Source organism: Eubalaena glacialis, chromosome 4 (assembly GCF_028564815.1).
Source record: "Eubalaena glacialis isolate mEubGla1 chromosome 4, mEubGla1.1.hap2.+ XY, whole genome shotgun sequence".
NCBI lineage: Eukaryota > Metazoa > Chordata > Mammalia > Artiodactyla > Balaenidae > Eubalaena > Eubalaena glacialis.
The window spans coordinates 110,104,489-110,126,747 of NC_083719.1; the positions used below are offsets into that span (position 1 = coordinate 110,104,489).

Genomic DNA, 22,259 nt, shown 5'->3' on the forward strand with positions numbered 1-22,259 from the left:
CACTGTGTATCTCTCACAGATTTTTGCTTTTTGATTACCTAAGGCATTCATAATACATCTTATAATAGTCTACTTTAAGCTGAAAACAAATTAACTTCAATTGCATTAAAAAGTTTTACACATTTACTTTCCCTTCCACACACACATTTTATATTGTTTATGTCCCAATTTGCTTCTTCATATATTTTATACTTCCTCAATTTCTATAACTCTTTAACCTATTCCAATCTAGTTTCCTTACTAGTCCACTAAAATTATTCTTGCCAAAGTCATCAATTTCCTTCTTGATCCTAAATGCAATTGACTTTTAAAAAATTAACAAACTTCATATTTTACAGCAGTTTGAGGTTCACAGCAAAACTCAGCTGAATGTACAGAGTTCCCATATACCCCTTTGTGCCCAATCATGCACAACCTCCCCTACTATTGACACACTACACCACAGTGGTACATTTGTTAAGCTAGATAAACCTATACTGACATGTTATTTTCCTTCTCCCTGAAGAACTTTAAATAGTTCTTACAAGGCAGGCCTACTGGCAACAAATTCCCTCAATTTTTGTTTGTCTGAGAAAGTATGTATTTCTCCTCCACTTTTGAAGGATAACTTCACAGGGTACTGAATTCTAGTTGGTGGTTGTCTTCTCTCAATACTTTAAATATTTCACTTCACTCTCTTCTTGCTTGAATGGTTTCTGAGGAGAGGTCTGTAAATCTTATCTTTGCTCTTCTATAGGTAAGGTGTTTTTCCTTCTGGCTTCTTTCAAGATATTTTCTTTGTTTGATTTTCTGATGTTCAAATATGATATTTCTATATGTAGTTTTGGGGGCATTTATCCTGCTTTGTATTCTCTTAATTTCCTGGATCTGTGGTTTAATGTCTGACATTTTAATTTGGGAAAATTTTTAGTCATTATTGTTTCAAATGTTGCTTCTGTTCCCTTCTCTGTTTCTTTCCATCTGGAATTCTAACTATGTATATGTCACACCTTTTGTAGTTGTCCCACAGTTCTTTTTTTTTTTTTTTTAGTCCTTTTTTCTCTTTTCTTTTCAGTTTGGGAAGTTTCTATTGTCATGTCCTCAAACTCAGATATTCTTTCCTCAGCTGTGTCTATTCTACTACTGAGTCCATCAAAGGCATTCTTCATTCCTGCTATAGTGTTTTTGATCTCTAGCACTTCTTTGATTATTTCTTAGAATTTCCATCTCTCTGCTTATATTGCATGTTGTCTACTTTTTCCTATAACTGCCTTAGCATATTAATCATATTTATTTTACATTTCTGGTCTGATCATTCTAACACTACCACCACATCTGACTCTAGCTCTGATGCTTATTCAGCCTCTTTAAACAGTAATTTTTGCCCTTTAGTATGGCTTGTAATTTTTTGCTAAAATGTGGACATGATGTACTGGGTAATAGCAACTGTGGTGAATATGTCTTTAGTAATGCACTGATAAATTGTAGGGATGGGGAAGCATTCTACAGTTCTATGATTAGGTCTCAGTCTTTTATTGAGCCTGTGCCCCTGGACTGCAAACATCACCGGTTCTTCTCAGTTTTTTCCCCCCTTGAGTTGAGACAGAATGGCTAGAAAGGACCATCTTGTAGTAATCGGGTACTTCCATTCGCCCATGTGGAAGGCTAGAGGGAGCTGGAATTGAATAATTTCCTTCCTCCACTTGGAAGGGGAGAGCTGGCTGGAATCAGGTACTTCCCCTCCCCAGGTAGGTTAGGCTCTGATAAAACCCCAGCAAGTTAGGCTATTGTAAAACACTTTCTGTTGAGGGCAGGCTTTGTTAAGAAGAACAGAATATTTTGATGTATTTCAAAATGGTTCCTTTTCCCTTTCCACTACCAGAAGCATGAGGGTATTCTTCTCTGATATTCACGGTGAGGATCTGGTAGAGTTTCTGCAGGTAAAACTCACAAAAGTGTGGAGGTTCCTCTGATGACTGGGTCCCTCTTGAGTTTTTAACTTTCAGAGTTGTCCACACTGAGCCTTCAGCAATTCATCAATCACACTTTTGGGTTTCCCACCCCAGCACTGGTTCACAGGGAGGTTTCTGTTCATGTGTTTCTGCTCTGGTAAGTCATTATTCTCTGTATCCACCTGTCTGTCTTTCCATATTTTGGTGTAGCAGTTTACCATGTGACCTTACTTCTTTGACAGATCTATAAAGAGTTGCTTATTTTTAAGTTTGTTCAGGTTTCTACTTGTTGTTAGGACAGAGTAGTGACTTCTAAGCTCCTTTCATGTTGGACCAGAAACTGGAAGTCCTCCAATTTTTCAAAATTCTTTATAACACTAGACCTCCAAGCAGCACTCAGCATAGTTGGCCACTCTCCCTCTTAGGAGCAAAAGCTCTCCTCCTTTACCTTCTATGATACCATATGCTGTTTATTTTCCCTGTTCTCTCTGCCCACTTTTCCTTTTCCATGTGACTGTAGAGTTTTTCAAGAATTGATCCTGGACCCCCTTTTCTTCCTTACTCTCTAGATACTCTTTCCCAGGTGATTTCACCCATTACCATGAATTTTAAAATATCTATAATATTGTATACTCCTGTTCTGTTTTCCTGACCTGGAAACTTACAGCCAATGGCCCTTCCAACATTTTCATCTTTATGTGCCTTCAGATCTCCTGCCTTTCCTATCACATTATATAGCACCTTTATCCATCAAAGCTGCTTAAGACACAAACCTACAAGCTTTTATTGACACCTCTCACTCTTTCATCGTCTATGTCCAATCCATAAACTCTATAGGCAAAATTATCTTCAATCCACGCATATTTTTCCATCTCTCCTACAAAACATCCTAGTTAAAGCCACCACAGTCTCCCAAAAAAATCTGTGCAACTTTCTATTAATGAATCTTCTTGCTGACACTCTTGCCCTCTTTCAATTTGCTCCCCAAAGTATATAGTGACCATACGGTATAGTGGAAAAAGTACAGGTTTTAGATTGAGAAAGACTTGTCACAAGCTCCTCAAGCATATTGGTTAATATATAAACCTCATTTTTCTCAGCTATAAAATAGCTAAAAAATAAAACAAATGAAAAACTTACCTGAGAGGAATGCTATAAAAAACATATATATAATTAATGAAAAGTGCTTAGAATAATACTTTACACTGAGTAGCCACTCAGATAGTAGCTCCTGTTATATACAAAATCAAGTCTGAATTCCTCCCCAAAGACCTCTAGATTCCAGGTCTAATGTACTGATTTACAGTTCCTTAGCATAGAACACTGTTCTGGCTACAAAGCAAATGTGATATTTTCACTTTAAATTAATTATTAATAGACATCCAATTTAAGGAAATTGGAAAATTTTTAAGTTTTAGTCCTCTTTCATTAACTTTATATAGAGTATATATTCATGCAACAATAATGCAATCTAATTGCTAAGCTCCAAAAATGTTTTCCATTATTGGCTTAAATAGCTGAAAAATAATTCCTATAAAAGTGTTTAAAAGAAAATAGTATGTCCCATATTAATGAAATTTATGGTTTATAAGGTTATTCTGCTTCAATACTTGCTTTTTTCTTTGTTTTTTGAGGGGTTGAAGGGTAATTTTTCTCAGCAAGTAAAACTCCACAAGATGCATTATCTATAATAAAAATATACTTTAGTATTTTAATTATTTAACCTGTCATTAACTCTAAGTACAGAAAAGAGAACTCAAATTTGAGGAAAGAATGGATTTTAATGACTATGATTTTGTAATAGTTTTAGAAGAAAAACTTAATGTATGTTGAACAACCTGACTTGCTACAGATAGGAGAAAGAATTCTTAAAAATACCTTTATCTCAAGAGCTCCAGGTTTCACAGGAGTAAATAAACTGTATATAAAATATTTACCTTTCAATTAGTAGAGAAAGTTGCATGTGATTAGAATTCTTCATTAATTATCCTTCCATTTCTACTATCCTGTATTTTCAGTCTATCCCTTTCTACTCCAACTTTTCTACCAGCATTTAAAACATACTCAGACCTCTTTCATCTTACCAAAAACTTTATCTGTACCCCAAACCCTTTCCTGCTACATAGATCCCAATAGCCTTTCAAATCACCTCCCTCTGCAGTCCACTATCCACACTGTATACCTAAAATACAAATCTAATATCATCTGCTTAACACTCTTTAAAGGCTTTCCACTGCCCTCAAGTTAAAACTTAAGCTCCTTAAATTGGCATACAAAATCCTATTTTTATAATCCCTGTATCGCTTACATATTTCCAGCCTCATTGCAGAGATTAAACATAGGATGCCCACTTAAATGTGAATTTCAGATGAATTACAAATTCTTTTTAGTTTATTTTATTTAGTTTATTTAGTATTTTCTGTGTAATAGTACAGCCTAGGCAATGTTTATGACATAATTATATTAAAAAATTATTTGCTGCTTTTCTGAATTCTAATTTCACTGGGCATTGTGTATCTTTATTTGCTAAATCTGGCAAACTTTGAGGCTAATCATTCCTCTCATCTTCATCTCCCAATGTAGAGAGAAGCTGTAGGTTTGAGAGTTCTTTAAAAGATAAAATTAGTACTAAGATTTGGTAATAGATTAGAGAGAGAAATGACAAACAGGAAGGTGTTGAGGATGATCCCATGCTTTGGTTTATTAAGCTACATTTGTTGAGATGGAGGACACTGAAGGAGGAAGACTAGGTTAGGTCTTGGTTGTAACAATTCTCAGTCATCAACCCTTCTGTTATTTGATCTCTTGGAAACTTTTGTTATAGCTGTTTCTAAATGTTGAAGTGTTCCATTTACATTCTTTTTATACGTCTCTTTTCTATTTCTTTTCTCTTCCTAAGTGACTCATACTCTAACGGCTTCAAAACATCTATACTTGACTCTAAATATTTATCTGCAGCCCCAGTCTCTGCCCTGAACTCCGGACTCTTGTGTCACAAACTGCTTTCACGACATCTCCAGCTGAAGGTTAAAAAGCCTCTTACTGTTTTAATATTTTCTTAAGGTACTCCATATGTACAGTAATGGGAATAAATCTTATATTTACATGTATTCGTCCATATAATTATCACCCAGATCAAGACATAAAATATTTCCAACACCCCAGAAATTTCCTATATGTTTTTTCCCAGTCAGCACCCCCTTTTTAAAGATTACCACTATTCTGACTTCTGTCAGCCAGAATAAGTCTTATCTGTTCTTGAACTGCACATATATATATAAAATAAATGAGTATATACCTGTTTGTGTTTGCATTCTTTCATGTAACATTATGTACATGAGCTGACAGATCAAATTTAGTATGTGCAAACCAAAACTCTTAATTATTTTCCTAACTTGCTCTGCCCTACAATGTTCCTATCTCAAGAAATGATACCACCATTCATCTAGTTGCTCAAACCAATAATTTAAGAGTCATTCTTGACTTTTCTCTCTTACCCAACAACCAGCCTAATCAGAAAATCCTGGCCCATCCGCCTTTAAAATATATTCCAAATCAGACCACTGTTATCACTTTAGTCTCAAACACCATTATCTGACCATTGCAATAGTTTATTTGACAAGGTTTCCTTGCTTCCACTCTTACCCCTTAGTCTATTCTCCACATAGTAGCCAGAGTGATAATTCTAAAATATGTACCTGATCATCTCATTCCTCTGCTCTAAGATGCACTTATCAACACATTTAGAAAAAAATCCCTACTCTTTGAGATGGCATATGAGACTACATTATACCACTTGCTCACCGACTACAATTTCAACCATTCATTTTTATTTCCTCATCTTGCTCCAGTCACACTAACCTCTTTTCTCTTCTTCCAACATGCTAAACATTCCCATCTCGTGGCCTTTTCACTTGTGATTCCCTTATGCCTGGCATGCTCTGCCATCAGATTTTCACATGGCCCACTCTCTCACTTCATTCAAGCTCTGTCCAGATGTGAACTCCTCAGAGAGGCCTATCCTGATTAGCCTGTCTAAAACAGCATTCCTAGTCACACACTCTGTTTTTACCCTTCTTTACTTTCCCTCATTACTCTTATTTTTGGCATTGTGATATATGTATTTGTTTATCTGTTTTTATCTGTTTATTTTCTTTCGTTCTCCACTATAACATAAACTCTGTTAGGGCAAGAAATTTGTCATGTTCCCCAGCAACTAAAACAGTTTGTGTTACACTGTAGGTGCTTAATAAATATTCGTTGAATGAGTGGAATTAACAAATGATGAGATAAGGTGTCTCTGAAACATCCAAGCGGAGATGTCCAGAAGGCAGCTACATATAAGAGTTTTACCTCAGAGGAGAGTCTAGAATGGAAAATCTGGAAGCCCTGCCTTTTATAGGACACTTATACATATCAGGGGGTAGACTGAACAGAGATTAAAATCTAGGAATCAGCCTTTAAGAACTCCCACATTTAATAGCTAATAGCAGTAGATAAGATTGCAAAGAAGACTGAGCAGGAGATGTCTGAGAAGTAATTTCTTGTTTGTTTGTTTCTATTACTAGACTATGAACCCTTGAGGGCAGGAATATAGCCATTTCTTGGTTTCCTAACAGTTAGTAAAGAGCCTGACAAACAACTGGAACAAACTTGGATTTGCTGAATTAAGGAATGTGTAAAAAATAACTCTAGAGCAAGATGTAATTTATTTAATTTGAAATTTTAACTCAATCAACCACATAAAAGTAAGAATACACAAGCATACATAATTACAGAATCAATATTCTGCCTTACTATCAGGCTTTATAAATAATATTTTCCACAGCCAAAATCTGGCAAGAACTAGATAAAATCATGATTGTTTTTGATACCCTTACCAACTTTCCCTTTCATATCTTTCTTCCCTTGTTCACAAGTTCCTTAATTGTGATCTATAAAGCAAATCTTCCTTCTAATGCTCCCCCTCCAAGGTAGTAGGTGCTACTCTTTCCAAGGATGTGTCCTTTTACAAGTTTAGTTTTTATCACTAGATTCATTTCCCTTACAACAGAAACCATCTTAAGCATTTTTATACCCACACTTCCTAACATAATACCTGGCATTTTCTAAATGCTCATTAAGACAACCGCTTAAAGTGAAGACAACACCAAAAAACTCTTTTTTTTCAGTTCATACAAACATTTATACCCATGAGGAGCAAAGCAAGCAATTCTTTAAATTAATCCCCAAACAGATGCTATAAAACTTGTTGCAGGAAATAAAGAAAATAGAAATCTGAAATACAATAGATGTTAATAAGGTTGTAAAGGTCTTGCTAAGTTTATTCTAATAGTAAACTAAATAATAGAGGGCCCAAAATGCAAGGCACTTTGTTGATTCTTTTATTTTTCAACCATCACACATAACTCCAATGCATCTGTTTACTGATTATCTTCCTCTCTTACGACTGAAATTTACAAGGTCAGGGAAAATACATCACTCCCTATCGGTATATATAGTAATGCCTAGTACAGAATACATACTCAGTAAATGTTTATTAAATGAATTAATGATGGGTGTTGTGGGAATAGTTAAGACCTAACCTCACATATCTTCATTTCTTAAATACAACCACACTAAAAAGCACTCAATTTCCTGGGCTACCAGTTTTCTTAACATATACTGCAGCACTCTGACAAAAATAAACAGAGGGAGTCAGGGTCAAGATGGTGTACTAGGAGGAAACAAAATTCGCAGCTCCTCACAACTAGGGTACCTAGCAGGCACCAGTGGGGGACCATGGACACCTAAGGGGACGGAGGAACCCCCAGCGACTCATGATCTCTCCTTCTGGCTTGTTCCCCCACCCCACCCCTTTTTTTTTTCTTTTTTCTGTTGTGGTTTTATTTTACCTTGTTGCAGATGTTTCAATTATAGTTTTATTTTTCCTAATATATTTTTCATCTTTCTAATTTTACTTTGTTTTTTTATTCTTTGATATTGTACTGCTCCTTTTTTTGTCTTTTTCTTCTTATTATTTTTTTTTTACCATGCCACGAAGCTTGTGGGATCTTGGTTCCCAAGCTGGAGGTCAGGCCCGAGCTCCTGTGGTGGGAGTTCCAAGTCGAAACCACTGGACTAACAGAGAAACCTCAAATCCCAGGGAATATTAATCAGAGTGAGGCCTCCCGGAGATCCTCATCTCAGCACCAAGACCCAGCTCTATCCAATTGCCTGCAAACTCCAGTTCTGGACGTCTCAGGCCAAACAACCAGTAAGACAGGAATACAGCACCACACATCAAAAAAAAAAAAAAAAAAATGAAGCAACAAAAAAATGTTACAGACAAAGGAGCAAGGTAAAAACCTACAAGACCAAATAAATGAAGGCGAAATAGGCAACCTACCTGAAAAAGAATTCAGAGTAATGATAGTAAAGATGATCCAAAATCTCGGACACAGAATGGAGAAAATACAAGAAACATTTAACAAGGATCTAGAAGAACTAAAGAGCAAACAAACAGTGATAAAGAACACAATTACAGAAATTAAAAATACTCTAGAAGGAATCAATAACAGAATAACTGAGGGAGAAGAACAGATAAGTGAGCTGGAAGATAATATGGTGGAAATAACTGCCAGGGAGCAGAATAAAGAAAGAAGAATGAAAACAATTGAGGACAGACTCAGAGACCTCTGGGACAACACTAAACACACCAACATTCGAATTATAGGGGTCCCAAAGAAGAAGAGAAAAAAAGGGGCCTGAGAAAATATTTGAAGAGATTATAGTCGAAAACTTCCCTAACATGAGAAAGGAAATAGTTAATCAATTCCAGGAAGCGCAGAGAGTCCCATACAGGATAAATCCAAGGAGAAACATGCCAAGACACATATTAATCAAACTATCAAAAATTAAGTAGAAAGTAAAAATATTAAAAGCAGCAAGGGAAAAGGAACAAATAACATACAAGGGAATCCCCATAAGGTTAACAGCTGATTTTTCAGCAGAAACTCTGCAAGCCATAAGGGAGTGGCAGGACATATTTAAAGTGATGAAAGGGAAAAACCTACAACCAAGATTACTCTACCCAGCAAGGATCTCATTCAGATTTGATGGAGAAATTAAAACCTTTACAGATAAGCGAAAGTTAAGAGAATTCAGCACCACCAAACCAGCTTTACAACAAATGCTAAAGGAACTTCTCTAGGCGGGAAACACAAGAGAAGGAAAAGACCTACAAAAACAAACCCAAAACAATTAACAAAATGGTAATAGGAACATACATTTCGATAATCACCTTAAATGCAAATGGATTAAATGCTCCAAACAAAAGACATAGACTGGCTGAATGGATACAGAAACAAGACCAGTATATATGCTGTCTACAAGACCCTCACTTCAGACCTAGGGACACATACAGACTGAAAGTGAGGGGATGGAAAAAGATGTTCCATGCAAATGGAAATTACAAGAAAGCTGGAGTAGCAATTCTCGTATCAGACAGAATAGACCTTAAAATAAAGACTATTACAAGAGACAAAGGAGGACACTACATAATGATCAACGGATCAATCCAAGAAGAAGATATAACAATTGTAAATATTTATGCACCCAACATAGGAGCACCTCAATACATAAGGCAAATGCTAACAGCCATAAAAGGGGAAATTGACAGTAACACAATCATAGTAGGGGACTTTAACACCCCACTTTCACCAATGGACAGATCATCCAAAATGAAAATAAATAAGGAAACACAAGCTTTAAATGATACATTAAACAAGATGGACGTAATTGATATTTATAGGACATTCCATCCAAAAACAACAGAATACACTTTCTTCTCAAGTGCTCATGGAATATTCTCCAGGATAGATCATATCTTGGGTCACAAATCAAGCCTTGGTAAATTGAAGAAAATTGAAATCGTATCAAGTATCTTTTCCGACCACAATGCTATGAGACTACATATCTATTACAGGAAAAAACCTGTAAAAAATACAAACACATGGAGGCTAAACAATACACTACTAAATAACCAAGAGATCACTGAAGAAATCAAAGGGGAAATCAAAAAATACCTAGAAACAAATGACAATGAAAACACGATGACCCAAAACCTATGGGATACAGCAAAAGCAATTCTAAGAGGGAAGTTTATAGTAATAAAATCCTACCTCAAAAAACAAGAAAAATCTCAAACAACCTAACCTAACACCTAAAGCAGTTAGAGAAAGAAGAACAAAAAAACCCCAAAGTTAGCAGAAGGAAAGAAATCATAAAGATCAGATCAGAAATAAATGAAAAAGAAATGAAGGAAACAATAGCAAAGATCATTTACCATTGCAACAAAATGAATAAAATACCTAGGAATAAACCTACCTAAGGAGAAAAAAGACCTGTATGCAGAAAACTATAAGACACTGAGGAAAGAAATTAAAGATGATACAAACAGATGGAGAGATATACCATGTTCTTGGATTGGAAGAATCAACACTGTGAAAATGACTATACTACCCAAAGCAATCTACAGATTCAGTGCAATCCCTATCAAACTACCACTGGCATTTTTCACAGAACTAGAACAAAAAATTGCACAATTTGTATGGAAACACAAAAGACCCCGAATAGCCAAAACAATCTTGAGAAAGAAAAACAGAGCTGGAGGAATCAGGCTCCCAGACTTCAGACTATACTACAAAGCTACAGTAATCAAGACCATATGGTACAGGCACAAAAACAGAAATATAGATCAATGGAACAAGATAGAAAGCCCAGAGATAAACCCACGCACATACGATCACCTTATCTTTGATAAAGGAGGCATGAGTATACAATGGACAAAAGACAGCCTCTTCAATAAGTGGTGCTGGGAAAACTGGACAGCTACATGTAAAAGAATGAAATTAGAACACTCCCTAACACCATACACAAAAATAAACTCAAAATGGATTCGAGACCCAAATGTAAGACCGGACACTATAAAACTCTTAGAGGAAAACATAGGCAGAACACTCTATGACATAAATCACAGCAAGATCCTTTTTGACCCACCTCCTAGAGAAATGGAAATAAAAACAAAAATAAACAAATGGGACCTAATGAAACTTAAAAGTGTTTGCACAGTAAAGGAAACCATAAACATGACTCAAAGACAACCCTCAGATGGGAGAAAATATTTGCAAATGAAGCAACTGACAAAGGATTAATCTCAAAATATACAACATCTCATGCAGCTCAATATCAAAAAAACAAAGAACCCAATCCAAAAATGGGCAGAAGACCTAAACAGACATTTCTCCAAAGCAGATATACAGATTGCCAACAAACATATGAAAAGATGCTCAACATCACTAATCATTAGAGAAATGCAAATCAAAACTACAATGAGGTATCACCTCACACCAGTCAGAATGGCCATCAACAAAAAATCTACAAACAATAAATGCTGCAGAGAGTGTGGAGAAAAGGGAACCCCCTTGCACTGTTGGTGGGAATGTAAATTGATACAGCCACTATGGAGAACAGTATGGAGGTTCCTTAAAAAACTAAAAATAGAACTACCATATGACCCACCAATCCCACTACTGGGCATATACCCTGAGAAAACCATAATTCAGAAAGAGTCACGTACCACAATGCTCATTGCAGCTGTATTTACAATAGCCAGGATATAGAAGCAACCTAAGTGTCCAACGACAGATGAATGGATAAAGAAGATGTGGCACATATATACAATGGAATATTACTCAGCCATAAAAAGAAATGAAATTGAGTTATTTGTAGTGAGGTGGATGGACCTAGAGTCTGTCATACAGAGTGAAATAAGTCAGAAAGAGAAAAACAAATACCCTATGCTAACACATATATATGGATTCTAAAAAAAAATGGTTCTGATGAACCTAGGGGCAGGACAGGCATAAAGACACAGATGTAGAGAATGGACTTGAGGAATGGGGAGGGGGAAGGGTAAGCAGGGACGAAGTGAGACAGTAGCATTGACATATATACACTACCAAATGTAAAACAGATAGCTACTGGGAAGCAGCTGCATGGCACAGGGAGATCAGCTCGGTGCTTTGCCACCACCTAGAGGGGTCAGATAAGGAGGGTGGGAGGGAGACACAAGAGGGAGGGGATGTGGCAATACATGTATGCATATAGCTGATTCATTTTGTTATACAGCAGAAACTAACACAACACTGTAAAGCAATTATACTCCAATAAAGATGTTAAAAATAAATAAATAGAGGATTATAAAAATGATTAGTTTCATTACTAATTACCTGATTCTGAATTTGAAGTACTCTTTGGTTTTGGAGAAATACTTTGGTCTGCTAACATCATCATACTAGAATAAGAACAAATTAATGGGATTCTTTTACTCTTTCAGTAACTTTTGAGAATACTCAAATAATACTTAAAGACATTTCTATGCAATCAATTATCCTATAGAAAAAATAAAGCTAGTTAGAAAAAATGCTAACATATCTATATGAACAAATAGTTTCATAATAAAGGGCAATATACTTATACATTCATCAGTGTGAGACAATATGTGTAGAGGACAAAGCATAGTATTTAGAATCAGACAGACCTTGATTTAAAGCTCAGTTCTGCTACTTACACTTCAGTGGCCTTGGGAAAGTTACTTTACCTGTCTTGAGTCTTGATTATCTCATTTATGGAAAAGGAATAGCAATCTTGTTTTCCAGGATTCTTTTTTTTTTTTTAAGAAATGATATCTCATTACTTTTTTAAAGAAAATATTTTTAAATTTATTTATTTATTTTGGCTGTGCTGGGTTTTAGTTGCGGCATGCAGGATCTTCTTTGCGGCATGCAGGATCTTTTTTTTTCGTTGCAGCATGTGGACTTCTTAGTTGAGGCATGCGGACTCTTAGTTGCAGCATGACTCCTAGTTGTGGCATACATGTGGCATCTAGTTCCCCAACCAGGTATCGAACCTGGGCCCCCTGTACTGGGAGCGTGGAGTCTTACCCACTGGACCACCTGGGAAGTCCCTTGTTTTCCAGGATTCTTGTGGTAAGGATCTCAAGTAACATTAGAGATAATACTTAAAAAAAATTAATATTCTTTTCTATTTTATACTTTCACAAATGAGACTGCCCCCAATCCTATCCAAATTTGTAAAAGAGGATTAGCTATTACAAGAGGAATACAAAAGAATCAAAGCTCAGCCTCTGACCACCAAAGTGGAATTTCTGAGTCCCCAGCAAGAGAGTGGAGTTGAAAACTAAATGTGAGGAGATGATTTTTAAATTCCTATTACTGCTTTAGTGAAAAGTTGAACTCAGTAAGCAAAAAAGTATTTTATTCCTTCATATTTCCCCTTTAAATTCAACCTGTTAAAAACTATAATTCAGAAAGACACATGCACCCCCATGTTCATAGCAGCACTATTCACAATAGCCAAGACATGGAAACAATCTAAATGTCCATCAGTAGATGAACAGATAAATAAGATGTGGTACATATATACAATGGAATACTACTCAGTCATAAAAAAGAACAAAATAATGCTATTTGCAGCAACATGGATGCAACTAGAGATTATCATACTAAGTGAAGTAAGTCAGAAAGAGAAAGACAAATACCATATTATATCACTTATACATGGAATCTAAAATATGACACAAATGAACCTATCTATGAAACAGAAACAGAATGACAGACATAGAGAACAGACTGGTGGTTGCCAAGGGGGAGAGGATTGGGGGAGGGATGGAGTGGGAGGTTGGGGTTAGCAGATGTAAGCTTTTATATATAGAATGTATAAACAACAAGGTCCTACTGTATAGCACAGAGAACTATATTCAGTATCCTATGATAAACCATAATGGAAGAGAATATTTTAAAAAGAATGTATATATATGTATAACAGAATCACTTTGCTGCACAGCAGAAATTAACACAACATTGTAAATCAACTATACTTCAATAAAAAATATTGGAAAAAAAGAATCAGATACAAAAAAATAAATTCATCTTGTCAAAATAGTGCTTTCTTGCCCCTTTCAGGTTTATTCTGTTGCTTTTGTGGTATTCTCTGGCCAATAAATAGTCATTTTTAGGTAATAAAAAGCCCAGCATAATATCACAACACTAAACTCTTATTATCCAACTTAAACCTCTTCCTTTTCCCAACTTAGGTCTGATTTAGACTCATAACCTGCAGTGAGGAAAGCAACCATCGCTGTTTTTTTTCTCTATTTCTTGCTCTTTTTCCTTCCCCATTCGTTAACTACTCTTTAGGATCCTTTGACATTGGAGTAGCAGGAAGGAACTGTAGGAAAGGTCTTTCCTGATCTTAACTGATACTATTATAATATGTCCTTGGTGCCCTTTGGGCATGACAGATAACCAAATGCTGACTCTTTCAAACCTGAAGTAGTTTTTTTTAAATAAATTTATTTATTTTATTTTTGGCTGCGTTGGGTCTTTGTTGCTGTGCGCGGGCTTTCTCTAGTTGCAGCGAGTGGGGGCTACTCTTCGTTGTGGTGCGTGGGCCTCTCACTGCGGTGGCTTCTCTTGTTGCGGAGCACAGGCTCTAGGCGTGCAGGCTTCAGTAGTTGTGGCTTGCAGGCTCTAGAGCATGGGCTCAGTAATTGTGGCGCACGGGCCTAGTTGCTCCGCGGCATGGGGGATCTTCCTGGACCAGGGCTCAAACCTGTGTCCCCTGCATTGGCAGGCAGATTCTTAACCACTGCGCCACCAGGGAAGCCCAAACCTGAAGTATTTTGAAGGGTTCGGTGATAAGATTTCCCTATCTCTGGGGCTCTCTCACTTGCTCTTTATGATGTCCTCAGCTTTTGCATTTGATGGTAGAATTTCCAGTCTCTTTCAGTCAAGTTTATTTTGTCCTTTCCAGGAAGTCGTATTGGGCATGATCCCTTTCAAGATGATCCCTTCTGTGGGATCAATGTCTGACGTCTGGGCAATATGCACAAATCTTTGCTGTGCCAAACTCTGAAAGTATTTCTAGTGTCCTCTTTATCAGCCATTCCAAAGCATCTAACAGACCTTCTTGCTTTTAGCTTTACCAGGTGTGAGTCAGAAACCAAATTCCAGGGAACATATGTTGAACTTTCCAAATGGATCTCTGGGAGCTTCTCTCTTGTGTTGAGGTGAGGGAGAAGTTTCCCCCTTTCCTTGCATATGACACCAATAACTCTTATCAAAGAAATAAACATTCTTGATCATTTCATCCTCTCAGTGCATTCTTCGTCTTTTCTTAAATAGCTTAGAGATTGGTGATGGTCTAATGTTGAAAGAATTAGGTTTTGATCTCACTTATTACAAATTCTACATAGATGGTTCTACACAGAATAGGGGATGGGGTAATTGTCATTTTTATTTTGTTCTCATCTATTAAGGTCACTGTCCAAACTCTAAGACTACATGAAAGCACATTTAACATCCTGCTACATTCTTCAAGGTCCTATTAACATATATAGATTAAGGCTTGTGGACAGAACCACAGAGTTTTACATGAACTACAGAGTTTTACTATAAGAACTCATGTGACCTAAGATAGATTCCCCCCTCTACACCTTCCAGCTGAAAGGTTTATTGGAAAGATAAAGGGGACAGAGGCTTAGGAAACAAGCAGTTAAACAATGGGGACTGACTTCTCTCCTTCAAGCCCAAAATCTGGAGGTGGGGGTAATAGGTGTGATGATGACATTAGAAGAGGTGAAGAGAAAGCCCAAAGTAGAGGGCATGTGCCAAACTCCCTGTTTAGAACTCTAGGAGAAAACATCCACACAAGGTGGAAACTCAACATAAAAATAAGAGCTTGGGATACTCAGGCAGAGAGGAGGCCTCAGCCCTCCTAAAGAGTCCCTTAGTTCCTGTATACTGTAAACTAGTTCTCAAGGTTCCACATCCCAAAGGCAATGCAGAGAAGGTGGTCAAATTTAGAACCAAAATACCTGGCATAGGGCTGTCGTGTCTAGGTGAGTTTACCACGAAGGTTGTAGAAAGGCAACTAAGTCAAAGTCTGGATGGAGGACTTCAATGAGACTTAAGGGGCTTGGGGCGGCAATAAAAGCTAAGGTGAGGAAAAATCAGCAATGGAGGACTTCAGGCCCAAAATACGGCTGTACGTTCATCAATGACTTTATCAGTAGAGTCCAGCCCAGGTATGAACTAGTCTTGAAACCTGCAGCACAAATTAGTAAAAATTCAGAGACAACTTGTGGATCCCAGACACCCTCAAGACCCAGCTTCACCCCTCCCCCACCTCTGGCCTATACACCTATATTTAGGGTGACGATTTGTCCAAACTGGGACCTTTCTGAGAGTAAAAGGGAGCTCTATAAAAGATTATGTGAGAACAGCAGGCACATACTGGGACTGTCCCAGGCAAATCAAGAGGTATGATCATCCTCAGGAATACGGAGTGGGAGAAAATCTGAAAGACTCAGCTTCTACCCAAAAGAGACTTTTACCTGGAAGTAACTGGATGGCATTAATAACTTTAACTCATCATTTCCCTGCTAAACAGGGGAGAAAGGTGATCAAAGCCCGTGAGAAGTTTAGATCAGTTATTTAAAAAAATAAATCAATAAAGCTATATTTTCTTAATAATTTAGCCTTAGAATTTTCGCTGTTGCTCACCAAGGAAGAATAATTCACCCAAGAATAATAGTCATTGATTTTCTTTTCTTCAGAAATTTCTCATCATTTAGATGCAAGCATAACTATAAGGAGCCCATCACACTAAAACTATTCTTTTCTCACTCTACACACTTTCCCAAGGGAACAACTATGCTTTCAGCCCAGAACCTTTCCCTTGCTTTCCAGGCTGGGATATACAAATGCCTGCTAGATATCTCCACTTCAAAGTGCTGTAGGTATTTCAGTGTTTTCCAGACCTGTCACTCCAACTCACTCTTTTCTATTTGTGTTCCTTCACGTAGTGAATGAGTCTTCATTCATCCTATTTCCTAAGTCAGAGGGCTGAGGGTCATCACAGACTCCATCTTCCTCTCTTAACCAACCAATCATTAACAACAGTTGATTATCACTCTTGAATTGTTCTCAAGTTTTCCTTCTAAGCAATCCTTGCCACTAAAGTTCAGGTCCTAATCATGCCTCACTTGGAATGCCACGATAGTCATCCCTTCAATCTAATCACTCCTAATCCATCTTCTTCTTTGCTGCAAGAGTGATTGCACAAGACAGAAATATGATGCATATGTTTGTGAAGAGGTAGGATGATTGGCAAGAATTTTGGTTGGGTAATTAAAAATTCCACAGAAATTTTCGCTCAGCAGTTTATCAGTCCTTGCCCCCACACACTCAGCAACACAAAGTACCAATACTATAGATCCTCATCAAAGAAGACCACATTGTACTGTCTACCATTTAATTCTGGTAAAAAAAAAAAATCTGGTTATATCTATATCGCCTATTAAAAATTATATCTCCTTGGTTTCCTTGGTCCTAACTTTGTCTTTTTTAACAGATTTATTGATATAATTCACATACCATATAATTTACCAATTTAGAGTGTGTAATTCAATGGTTTTTAGTATATTCAGAGAGTTGTGCAACCACCATCACAGTCAATTTTAGAACATTTTCATCACCCCAAAAAGAAACCCTGTACCCACTAGCAGTCAATTCTCATTTCTTCCCAAACCTCCCAGTCTTAGGCAATCATTAATCTGCTTTCTGTCTCTATAGATTTGTCTATTCTTGCTATCTTATATGAATGAAACCATAAAATATGTGGTCTTATATGACTGGCTTCTTTCAGTTAGCATAATATTTACAGGGTTCACCCATGTTGTAGTGCATATCAGAATTTCACTTCTTTTTGTTGTTGAATAACATCCCATTACGGGTATACCATATTTTATTTATCTATTCATCAGTAGATGGATATTTGGATTGTTTCTTTTGGCTTTTTGGCTGTTATGAATAAACTTGCTGTGAACATTCATGTACAAGTTTTTGTGTACACATAGTTTTCATTTCTCTTAGGTATGCAAAACTAGGACTGAATTGCTGGGTCACATGTAACATTTGGAGGAACTGCCAAACTATTTTCCAAAGCACCTTCACTATTTAAAATTCTCATCAGCCATGTATGAGAGTTCCAACTTCTCCACATCCAAAACAATACTTGTTATCTGTCTCTTTGATTATAACCATCCCAGGGCATGTGAAGTGGTATCTCAATGAAGTTGATTTGCATTTCCTGAATGGATAATGATATTTAGTATCTTTTCATGTGCTTATTGGCCATTTGTTTATCTTCTATGGAGAAATACCTGTTCAGATGCTTTGTCCATTTTTAAATCAGGTTATTTGTCCTTTTATTGTTGAGTTGTAAGAGTTCTTTACATACTCTGCATACAATTCCCTTATTAGATATATGATTTGCAAATATTTTCTCCCATTGTGTATACTGTCTTTCCACTTTCTTGATGGTGTCTCCTGACTTTGTTTTTAAACTTGTATGAATTTTGTGTAAGTTCTTTCAACCTTTGAAGATTAGGTGTTAAAAAAATCATTATATGGGGCTTTCCTGGTGGCTCACCGGTTGGGAATCTGCCTGCCAATGCAGGGGACACGGGTTCGAGCCCTGGTCTGGGAAGATCCCACATGCCACAGAGCAACTAAGCCCGTGTGCCATAACTACTGAGCCTGCGCTCTAGAGCCCATGAGCCACAACTACTGAGCCCAGGTGCCACAACTACTGAAGCCCACGCACCTAGAGCCCGTGCTCTGCAACAAGAGAAGCCATTGCAATGAGAAGCCTGTGCACCGCAAGGAGGAGTAGCCCCCACTCGCCGCAACTAGAGAAAGCCCGCGCGCCGCAATGAAGACCCAACGCAGCCAAAAATAAATAAACAAAATTTTTTAAAAATCATTATATTTTACAGTCCTACTGAAAATCTTTCATAGGCTCTCATCATATTCAGGAAAAAATAAAAATACCAGCTCTTAAGGTATTCATGATCCAGAATGTGACCACCTCCTTGAACATCTCTCTCACATACCTTACCCTTCAGTCTACATGCCCTAAGCCTAACTCATCTGCCCCTGGTAATATGTTTCTCCTCAGTCTTCCCCATCTTAATAAATGGCAACTCCATCCTTCCAGTTGCTCAAGCCAAAACCATGGTGTTAGCCTTGACTGCTTTCATACTTCACCACTCAGTCCTTCAGTGGATCCTCTTAGTTCTGCTTTCAAAATATATCCAAAATCGTACCTCTCACTATCTCCCCTCTTGCCACTCTGGTCCATACTCCCAATATTTCTTGCCCAGATTAGGGCAGTAGCTTCCTAACTATAATTTCCCTAATTCCTTGCCTCATCATAGTCTATTCTCAACACAGCAGCTAGCATGATTCTTTTAAAACATAAGTCGTATCATATCATCCTTCTAAACCCTTCAAAGGCCTTCCAATTCACTTATATTTGACTAAAATGCCTTATATGATCTGGCCTCTTGCTTCTTCTCTCACTTTCTCTCTTACCTCACTCCTCCTCCCTCACTTCACACCAGGAGCCCAGGCCTTCTTGCCTCAGGGCATGGCTCCAGCTATTCCCTCCACCTGGAATGCTCTTTTCTCCAATGAGTTACACAGCTTGCTCTGTCTCCTTCTTTAGGTCTCTGCTCAAATGCTGCCTTTTCAATGGTGAGTCTCAGACCACACTACTTAAAAGAGCAAATCTCTATCCCAATACTCCCTAGTCCCCTATTTTTTTTTATTTTTCTCCATAGCATTCATTACCATATAGCATGGTATAAATTTACTTGCTTATTTATTTATTGTCCATCTCCTCCAACTAGAATGTGGACTCAAAGAAGGCAGAGATTTTGTTTATAATCAATTTTGTTCACTACAGCAATTAGATAGATAGACAGACAGACAGATGGATAGATAGCAAATATACCTCCAGCAATCAGAACAGTTCTGGTATACAGTGAGTCCTCAACAAATACTGAATAAACAAACACCTGAATTTGTGGGTTACCAATCATACTTGCTATATAACTATTAGTACACAAAGTTTTAAAAGCACAACAACTTTTAAAATGTTAGTTCTTACACTTTTCTATGGCATTTCTGATAGTCTTCTGAAGAGGTACCTAAGAAAGGAAAAAAACAATCTATTAGAAATATAATTCAGGGGAGGGTAACCAAGATGGCAGAATAGGAGAATGTGGAACTCACCTCCCACAGCAAACACATCAAAAATACATATACATGTAGAATAATTCTCATGGAAAACTAACTGGAAACTGGCAGAAAAACTCCTATACAACCAAAGCTGTGAGACAGATCTCCACATAACCAGGTGAGATGGGAAAAAAAGGCATTGGGTCAGGACCTGTGCCCCTGGGAGAGATCTGTAAGGAAGAAAAGGTCCACATGGGTGGACCCTCACCCTGGGGAGCAAGCAAGTCAAGCCCAACCTGGGCATCACAGTCCTTGGGTCCTGTGCACAGGAGACAAGCACCCTGGCCTGCTGGGAAATCTGCTGAGACAGACAGAAGGGCTGGAAAAGCCTAGACTCTACCTTAAGGAGTACACACATTCTGGCTTGCTAACAATCAGGGCAAAGAGAACCTCATGGCACTTCCCAACCCAAAGGGGCAAGTACCCCAGCCCCACTCACTCCACACTGCAGCCTGGCATAGGTTCTGGGCAAAGACTTGATCTAGCTACCCAGAGACAGACCAGGGTGCCTGGGGTGTGATCCGGGTGGAGCTGTGGTGGGTACTGTCAGCGTGCGCATAGGGTGGCATCAAAAGAGTGTGCAGTGGTTAAGCCCTGAACTTTGAGCACATAGGCTCTGGGAGAGGGCTCCATCTAGCTACGCAGAGACCACCCAGAGGGCCTGGAGTGTGATCTGGGTGGAGCCATGGAGGCCATTGTCAGCACGCTCAGGAATAGGTGGTGGTTTGGCTCCCAGTGAGAGTGCCCCGGCTCCACCTATTCCACACCACACCTTAGTGGTAGATCTGGAGCAGGCAGGTCTTGGGAGAGGTCTGACACAGAGGCAGCCCAGATCTCAGGAGGAAGCACAGCCACCTCAGTTCCTATATCCACAATGCCCTGACCGCCAGCCCCAGCCTATGTCACACCACAGCCTTGCACCATATCTGGGACAAATACAACAGAGAAAGGGACGCGAACCTAAGCAGCTTCTGAGCAGAATCACAGATGCCTACTCAGGTGGCACACAGGTCCTCTGTGACTGAACAAGCCTCACTGGCTTTGGGGCAGGGGACAGACTCAAGGGCAACAGAGCCTGATCAGACCCAACCCTCAGAGCTTCTAATCCAACAACTGGGGAGCAGACCTGCCTCTGACAAAGTGGTGACAGCCACTGAGCAGAGAGGAAGCCCTGCCTCACATTCTGCATAGGCTCTAGATACTCTAGCATGAACCACACCCCCTATCAAGGGGATAACAGCCAGCAAAACCTGAGGAAAGACATGGCTGGTGTCTATACCAAAACCAGCCTTTGCACCAAAACACTGGACACACACAGCCTGCACCAGGATGCTCCCACATAAAACCACCCTTTCAAGACCATAGTAGATAACTGTTTCTCTTAAATTAACAGAGACAAAGTTAAGTAAATGAAAAGTCAGAGGAACTACTCCGAATTAAAAGAACAAAGATCCTCTGTAAGAAAAAAACAATGAAACAGAGCTCACCAGTCTACTAGACCTTGAACTCAAAAAGGTGGTAATAAAAAGGCTAACATAATTAAGAAAGATTATTGATAGAAATGCAGATCACTGTAACAAGGAACTAGAAATTATAAAAATGAACCAATCAAAAATGGACAATTCAATTACCAAGATAAAAACCAATCTAGAAGCAATGAATAGCAAGCTAAATGACACAGTAGAACAAATAAGTGATCTGGAAGATAGAATAATAGAAATCACCCAATCAGAACAGCAGATAGAAAGACAAATGAATAAAAAAAAATGAAAGCAACATATGAGATGTATGGGATATTATAAAACATGCCAACCTGCACATAATATGGGTTATAGAGGGAGAAAAAGAGAGATGGATGGAAAATGTATTTGAAGAAATTATGGCTGAAAACTTCCCAAACCTAAAGAAGGAAACAGATATCCAGGTACAGGAAGCACAGAGGGTGCCAAACAAGATGAACCCAGACAGAGCTACACCAAGATATATCATAATTAAAATGGCAAAAGTTAAAGAGAGGATTCTAAAGGCAGCAAGAGAAAAACAGAGTCAGTTACAAGGGAACCCCCATAAAGCTATCAGCTGATTTATCTGCAGAAACTTTGCAGGCCATAATGGAGTG

At 38.0% G+C, this 22,259-nt stretch overlaps 1 protein-coding gene across 1 annotated transcript in view; it reads right to left on the reverse strand.

Moving 5' to 3' along the window:
• The window catches only part of MEIKIN (meiotic kinetochore factor), a 133,488-nt gene that overhangs the window by 80,023 nt on the left and 31,206 nt on the right, over window positions 1-22,259 (reverse strand). Inside the window, exons 7-9 of the mRNA XM_061188965.1 lie at window positions 20,010-20,049; window positions 12,203-12,267; window positions 3,546-3,616 (exon numbers count right to left, since the gene is read on the reverse strand). Coding sequence (XP_061044948.1) covers window positions 3,546-3,616; window positions 12,203-12,267; window positions 20,010-20,049 — 176 coding nt within the window. The remainder of the gene's footprint in view (window positions 1-3,545; window positions 3,617-12,202; window positions 12,268-20,009; window positions 20,050-22,259) is intronic.